Source organism: Asparagus officinalis, chromosome 9 (genome assembly GCF_001876935.1).
Source record: "Asparagus officinalis chromosome 9, Aspof.V1, whole genome shotgun sequence".
Lineage (NCBI taxonomy): Eukaryota > Viridiplantae > Streptophyta > Magnoliopsida > Asparagales > Asparagaceae > Asparagus > Asparagus officinalis.
In genome coordinates this window covers 870,072-877,857 of record NC_033802.1, presented here as the reverse complement: position 1 = coordinate 877,857, position 7,786 = coordinate 870,072, and the positions used below count along the sequence as shown (strand labels likewise).

General features: G+C 39.8%; 2 protein-coding genes across 2 annotated transcripts in view; both read left to right on the top strand.

Moving 5' to 3' along the window:
* Nucleotides 1-3,206, top strand: part of LOC109824104 — an 8,756-nt gene extending 5,550 nt beyond the window's left edge. Inside the window, exon 3 of the mRNA XM_020390627.1 lies at nucleotides 3,021-3,206. Coding sequence (XP_020246216.1) covers nucleotides 3,021-3,206 — 186 coding nt within the window. The remainder of the gene's footprint in view (nucleotides 1-3,020) is intronic.
* LOC109824103 (signal recognition particle 54 kDa protein, chloroplastic-like) overlaps nucleotides 3,641-7,786 on the top strand; it is a 5,020-nt gene continuing 874 nt past the window's right edge. Inside the window, exons 1-12 of the mRNA XM_020390626.1 lie at nucleotides 3,641-3,873; nucleotides 3,951-4,083; nucleotides 4,369-4,436; nucleotides 4,569-4,670; nucleotides 5,374-5,526; nucleotides 5,615-5,692; nucleotides 6,117-6,242; nucleotides 6,446-6,548; nucleotides 6,841-6,941; nucleotides 7,274-7,411; nucleotides 7,490-7,633; nucleotides 7,705-7,780. Of these exons, the coding sequence (XP_020246215.1) occupies nucleotides 3,703-3,873; nucleotides 3,951-4,083; nucleotides 4,369-4,436; nucleotides 4,569-4,670; nucleotides 5,374-5,526; nucleotides 5,615-5,692; nucleotides 6,117-6,242; nucleotides 6,446-6,548; nucleotides 6,841-6,941; nucleotides 7,274-7,411; nucleotides 7,490-7,633; nucleotides 7,705-7,780 (1,393 nt within the window). The 5' untranslated portion in view covers nucleotides 3,641-3,702. The remainder of the gene's footprint in view (nucleotides 3,874-3,950; nucleotides 4,084-4,368; nucleotides 4,437-4,568; nucleotides 4,671-5,373; nucleotides 5,527-5,614; nucleotides 5,693-6,116; nucleotides 6,243-6,445; nucleotides 6,549-6,840; nucleotides 6,942-7,273; nucleotides 7,412-7,489; nucleotides 7,634-7,704; nucleotides 7,781-7,786) is intronic.

Below are 7,786 nucleotides of genomic sequence, written 5' to 3'. Positions count from 1 at the left end.
GAGAAAATGAAAAAGCTTCGATATCAACGCCTTGTGATGACGGCTCAGAAGGAAAAGACGGAGTATTCCATGTCCCTATCCAACGTGAATGGAATTCGATACTACCCGACAAATTCAAATGATTAATTCACACCGTTTGACGCGGAAGAGCTCGCCTATTCAGCACTTGATTTATTTTCAACGTCTCATTTGGGTATGATCTCTGGAAACGAGGCTTTAATGGATGCGGTCATTCGTTGGCCACCCTTTCGCGGTCGGCCTTCGGTTCGGTACCGACGGCCAGCAGGAGCATCTTGGCGGAGATGAATAGAAAATTTATTCTCAGCACTTCTTCGATGATGACACCGAAGATCTGTCAATCGGAACCCTTCTGGATGAAAACAAAAAGACGAGGAGTTTTAGTCGACAGTTTTGTCAAAACGCTTCCGTAACAAGGCTGAATTGCAGAGTCCTGTTCAGAGGAGTTCATTCTAGCAACATGCCATAATAATCTTCTCTTCGATTCCTGAGTCTGGGGGTCGCTACCATCCAAACTTGGAACAGATTGAAAATGCGCGTGTGACAAGCTGAACACTTTCGTAAAGAAGAAAGCTGAGAGAAGCCAACCGGACGACATCTAGAATCACTGGGAACGCGACTCCCGAATCCGAGCGGTTTCAAAGGATATTTTTCTTTCGGAAGGATGATGAGCTCCAAGCCATCTTGGAATACCTCCTCCGCAATGACAAATCGAGCTACCACCTATTGAAAGATCAGGATGGAGCTAAGAGGATACGGATCCAAACTACTGTGCGCTACCACAGAAGGGTTTCTGTCATGCCCACCGGAGATTTGCTTTCGGACTCAAAATAATCCACAGCATTAATTGACTCCGGCGTCATATTGGCGAAACAAGCCGATTCAAGACGACCTAACTCCATTGGAATACCGAGTATAAACTGTTATCCCCAACTCAGTGGGTGACCGAACTAATAACTGTTTCCCCACACTCCAAAGAGCATATGAGTTATTAACTGCTTCTCGATTATCCAACTGAGTACAATGTTACACCACTTTGTAAGAAAGCTGGGGTGGATCAATTCATGTACGGAAGTTCCAGAAATGTTAAATGTAATATCTTTAGGGATAACCGATCATTATGAACAAAGGTGATAACACTAAACTCCTACTATTGACTTCTGAATTACTCTTTTTTGGCTGAGATGAATCGATCACCGCTTCTAGTCAATAATTCCCTCACAAAATTCCATGTGTTGGGTCAAACTTTAAACAGTTAGACAAAGCCAAAATCCCCTTCTTCGACTCGTTCCATGAACGAGAGGTCCACAACTTGAACGGATCAAACTTTTAAACAGTTGGGATCGTCTCAAAACTCACACTTGGTTCAAACGCTATACTACAGTTAGGACCACAGCCAAACGTCTCTTCCTCGTTCATTCCCACCAACGAGAGGTACTTTAGTTGAATAATCAAACTTATGACAGTTAGGATTATTCAAACCCGTCCGAATTCTCTAGTGGATATCCCACTTTGAGTTTTCTTTACGATCAGGATATAGAATATAAAATTCGTCCTCTCTGATCTGGGTTATCTCTACAAAAAACATAGAGATCAGGAGAGTAGAATATAAATTCTTCCTCCTCCAATTCCTGGTTCTTCTCTACCAACAAACAGAGACCAGGAGATAGAGATATAAAATTCTTCCCCCCCCTTCTTCTTCTCGATTCGGTTATCTCTACCAACAAACAAGAGGACATGAGATAGAAATAAAATTCTTCCTCTTCATCATCGGGTTTATCTCTACCAACAAACAACTGGACCAGTGGATAGAATATAAAAATTCTTCCTCTCCATTATCGCGTGTTTAGATCTCTACCAACAAACAAGAGACCAGAATACTCCAATAGGTATACGAGTCTAAACTATTTCCTAATCATAAACAGGAAGTTTCTAGAGAATATTACTCAAATATTCTTAAGATAACCTAGTTACCTCATAACGGGTATATGAGGTTAAACTACTTCCCGAACACTCGACTGAGTATATGAGTTATTAAACTGCATCTCCTTGAACCTCCAACGGGTACATGAGGTTAAACTGTTCCCGAACACTCCAATAGAAGCATTGAGCTTATAAACTATTTCTCCATTCTTCAACAACAGGTCTGCATTCAAGACCTTCGACGACGGGCACGCGATAAACGCAGCACCGGAGGATCTTAGCTATTCTACAAAGCATTGAGTAGATAGACTAAGAGATAAAGAAGTCAAGGATTGAAGCCATTCCCAGACCATTCTAGCAATTTCCTCAACAAAGAACTGTCTCGAGATGGACAGGGAAGCTATCATATCCAAAGCTATCCCGACTCCTCTCTAAAGAAATGAATGAGTTCTGAGATCTTTGGAGGGGTATCTGTAGCCGTCAAAAATGCTTTACAGAAATTCAAACACCACTCAAGCACGATATAGCAAGAATAATATACACGTCATCAAGCACATATGCGGCGCTGGCCAGGATATGTGCCGCGGCTACTTTGGCGCGGCCCCAGGCACCAAGTTGCCGCGTAAGGCGCCGGAGACCAGGTACCGCGGCTAAAGGCGCGCAGCCGTATTGGTGTCGCGGTTAACGCTGCCACCTATGCTGCCGCGGGCAGTTAAAGAGGATGCCCTACAGAGTTATAATGACAGTTATCTGATGATTATTTAAAGTCCACGATGGCTGGGTAATCAGAATAGAATGGTGTGCTGATGTGGAAAAGCAGATTAAACCACGAAAAGGTGGTTAACGGTAGTGCGTCCGAGGAACTGTTTCAAGACAACGTATGAACGTGGGTGTAACTGCCCTTTAGCCGCGGCAGTTTTTATTTTTTTTTGGTCGTGGAAAACTGCCGCGCCTTTTAGGCGCGGCATGTCGATGCCGCGCTCTTCGCGCGACAGTGTCGACTGTCGCCGCCCCTTTAGCCCGCGACAGCTCAGTACCGAGCCTAAAGAGTACAGTTAACTTGACGGCCTATTTTTCAGTTATCGTCTTTAAGGAGGCTTAAATACTCCCCCTATGGTCATCATGGACAAGGCTCTGAGCATTATCCAAAGCAGATTACGATCCAGAGAGCCTTGAGTTTTGGTGAATTGAGCAAAGAGAGAGTCTTTCTTCTTTCACAAAACATCCTCAATGAGCTTTTGCCATTCCTAGAGATCTCAAGCTAAGACTTGATCTTTGGAGGTGAACATCTGATACATCGATAGATATTCGCTTCAATTCTTACGTTCGATAAACAAGGAGGAATCTTAAACCCCTTCACGCGTTCAAGCAGAATCTGTGATTTGGTCGTCACGAGTCAAAGCCGCTCCCGGCACAGTGCAAAGAATCTCACGCAAGCATCGATCCAAAACAACGATCCTGCGTTTGTTTCTAAAAAAGTTTGTAATTTTTCTTTTGTTGTGCTAAAAGAAGTCTTTATAAAACGTGGAGGGGGCTTAAAACATTAAAGCCCATTTTTTGGGGCTATTCCACATGGGGCAAAGTACAAGGGAGCTAGTCACACGAAGTTCCCACTTTTGGGGCCTGGACACATTTTTCCCTTTTTAATAACAATCCGGTAATTTAAGCCTTTTCCAAAAACAAGCTTTCCATTTTCCAAATATATCTTATCTCCAGTATCCCCTCTTCTTTCTTCTTCTTCTCTAAACTCTCCCCATCGCCATGGAAGCTGTCCCCTCCTCAGCCTTCGCCTTCGCTTCCCGCCACATCCCATGCCACGTGGCGCTCTGTGGTTCGAGAACCACCCTTAGGCCGAGGTCTCCCTCCAATTTGTCTTCTCCTTGGACTGGTTCCGGCCTCTCCATTGCATCCTCTCGCAAGGACATCTTTACTGTAAGCTCCTTCAACTTCAATTTAAGATTAGAACTTGTGCAATTACTGATATGGGTTTGGAATCTTTTCGATGCTAGAGGGAAGTATTGAGTTGGGTCAATTTAAAATCGAGAAATTTTGGCAGAAAGAGATTGTTTAGCGTGAGGGCTGAGATGTTTGGGCAATTGACAAGTGGGTTAGAAGCAGCTTGGAGCAAACTCAAAGGAGAAGGTCTCTTCTTTCCTTTGCTGTGTCTCACATTTTATTTGTGATTTCTAGTTCATAATGCAGTTCAAAGAGTATGTTTTCTTGAATTTTTTTCCTGGGAAATTCCATACTTGCAATTAACCTGTTTCATTACATTATTGAAATCAATGCGATGAAAGAATGTTTGAGTTTCTGTTTTATGATAAATGTGAGGTTCTCATTTTCAGTCAGAATTGGTGATTATTTTGTGGATGGCGATAAAGGAAGTTTCTGGGATTTAATCGTTTTAACGATATTCTGATGTTCTAGATATCTTGACAAAGGAGAACATTGCTGAACCAATGAAGGACATTAGGAGGGCTCTCTTGGAAGCAGATGTGAGTTGGTTATTGTTCATAATAAACACTTTTTTGTTATTGTAGTTCTTCCTTAAAAATAAAAAGATTATCAGGTGCATTGGTTTCTGTTAGTAAGTTGGTTATGAGTTTTAATACACCCCATTTGGACAGGTAAGTTTGCCAGTAGTGCGAAGATTTGTGGATGTGGTTAGTGAACGAGCTGTTGGTACTGGGCTGATTCGAGGGGTGAGACCTGATCAACAACTTGTGAAGGTAAAAGTGAATATAACCATGAACTATTTCATTAGTTATGTAGATGTCTGACTTCTTTTCATGATTTTTCCCTTGAAGTTTGTTCATGGAAATAGTGTAACTATAATCTATACCATATGTCTGTTGCATACAAAGAAATGACATATTCTAAGTATATTGACTGCAATAAGGACCCTGGTAACTGACACTTGCTTCAACACGAGTCAAGTCCTATTTAAAAGGCTTTGACATATTAATCACCATGAGCTCACATAGAGTCAGATCATGAGTTTTGCTAATAGACCTTCTTGTCCAAAGTAACTACAAAGCTGTTGCTAGCAGCACCGATGATTAACATCTCAAACCCTTTTATTTTTGATAAAAAGTAGATACGTTATTAGGACAGTAGCAAGTAGACAGATATATGAGGAGAGTTAAGCTTGACCTTGCATAACTGAACACTTTTGGCATTGAGATATAGAAAAATGCCAAATCAATTCCTTTGTCTTTTCCATTCACTTCTAGAAGTTCTAGCTTTATTGTGGCAGAGATTGTATTAATTCTAATATCCTTTGTCTTTTCCATTCACTTCTAGAAGTTCTAGCTTTATTGTGGCAGAGATTGTATTAATTCTAATACTTTTATATATTGCAGATTGTAAATGAAAGTTCTAGCTTTATTGTGGCAGAGATTGTATTAATTCTAATACTTTTATATATTGCAGATTGTAAATGACGAACTTGTGAAATTGATGGGTGGAGAAGTGTCTGATCTTGTATTCACGAAGTCTGGTCCAACAGTAATAGTACTTGCAGGCTTACAAGGTGTTGGAAAGACCACAGTTTGTGCCAAGCTTGCCTTTTACCTAAAGAAGATGGTACAGTCGGAGGCCCTTTTATCCACATTTTAGTACAGTCCGAAGCCCTCCATTCTATTGATACTAATAGAGATGACACAGATTACAGGGGAAAAGTTGCATGTTGGTTGCTGGAGATGTGTACAGGCCTGCAGCTATAGACCAACTCTCAATTTTGGGTGAAAAGGTATATTGCTATGATCTCAGTAGGATTTTATCTGATTCTAAAAGAAGAAAAAAAATCCAATTATGGTGTTTTTTTATTATATATCAACCTTTTAGTATTGATTTATGTTCTACTTATCTTTATTATCATTTTTTGTGAAGGGCAGTATTTTCTTTATCATGAAAAGGTAGTTAGACACATAAGAGTTGACATAAGAGTTGTGAATTGCATATTTGCTTCTTTTGTTTCCCTTTTCTGACAAGTGATAAAGCCTCATGTTTCGTCCAACATTCTTGAGATACGCTATCACTGATTTACTCCTTTTTATTGATTCAGTTGTTATCATTCATTCTATAGAGTCTATCTGTTTCCTCTTTTGCATGCCTTCTTTGTATTATCTGATTTCTTTTCACACTGTGTTTTCCCCTTCTTTTTCATGTGACAGATAGGTGTGCCTGTTTATAAAGAAGGAACTCAAGTAAAGCCTTCACAAATTGCTAAAAATGGTCTTGAAGAAGCCAAAAAGAAGAAAATCGACGTTGTCATAGTGGATACCGCAGGAAGACTGCAGGTTCTCTTAGAAGCTGAAATTATATATTCATAGATATCTCCATTCAGTTGTAGATCTTTATTACATCAATATGTAGTCTGGCTTTTATAGATTGACTCTGGTAGTATTAATTATAGTTGTATCTTGTGTCGTCGCTGTCTGCTTCTGGGTATCAAACTTTTATATGCTTTCGGCACTGAAAATTTATTTTTCTTTTGATTCAGATAGATAAACCAATGATGGAGGAGCTGAAGGAGGTAAAGAAGGCTGTAAATCCAACAGAATTGTTGCTTGTGGTTGATGCAATGACTGGTCAGGAAGCTGCAGGTATTATTAATACATTTACCAATTCAAACAAGTATTGTGATAAAATATTTTCTAAGCTGTATTATGCTGCAATATGTTTTAGTTTGTTGTTCTTATTGTAAGCCAACATTTCTTATTGTAAAAGTAGTAAGGATTAAGGATTTGTGTACATGAGCAACTGAAATTATTATATATGTTTATGTTATGGAGGTTTATCTGTTATACATGTATTGTTCCAGAGTAGTTTGTTCAGTTGTTTTACATTTTAGTATTTGCACTTAATAGTATGAACTATTTGCTTGTTTTCTCTCAGCTTTGACCACAGAATTCAGTACTGACATTGGTATTACCGGTGCTGTACTAACAAAGTTGGATGGTGATTCAAGAGGAGGAGCAGCTTTGAGTGTCAGAGAGGTATTTCTTTCATTATACATGAGGAGTTTTTCATCTTATGCTAGGCATATTAAAAGAATAGTTTTTCATGAAATAGGTTTGTATAAATCCAGATATATAAAAAGTGCACATGCCCCTATACCCCTGCCACTCTATATCTTCAGTAGCACTTACCACCTCTCAACCTCTCAACTCATGTAGTCACATTTATCACCCCTAAGTATATCCGTTCTCAAAATGCCAACCCAGACACAAGAAGTGCTAATGAATGAGTTGATGAGCAATAATTCCCTCTAAACACATAGATGATGGGGTTATCTACAATTTACGATTTGTTTAACTTGCCGTTTTAGGTATCAGGAAAGCCGATTAAGCTTGTTGGTCGAGGGGAACGCATGGAAGACCTCGAACCTTTCTACCCTGATCGTATGGCAGGACGTATCTTGGGCATGGGAGATGTTCTCTCTTTTGTGGAGAAAGCACAGGAAGTTGTGAGTATCCACAAAATTTCTTCCCTTCTTTGTTATACCATGCTTCCTAATGTATCGTGGGCCAAATTATGCGAGTAGATGAAACAAGAAGATGCTGAGAAACTGCAAGAAAAGATAAAGGGTGCAAAATTTGACTTCAACGATTTTCTGAAGCAAACTCGTGCTGTTGCTCAAATGGGTTCAATGAGCCGTGTAATTGGAATGATCCCAGGCATGGGAAAGGTATGTGTCGTCTCTAACATTGTTTTTAAATTGGAAATGAGAACTAAACTTTTTGTTTATTGTTGACACAGGTGACTCCAGCTCAAATCCGTGAAGCGGAGAAAAACATAAAAATTATGGAATCAATGATTAATGTTATGACCCCAGGTAATT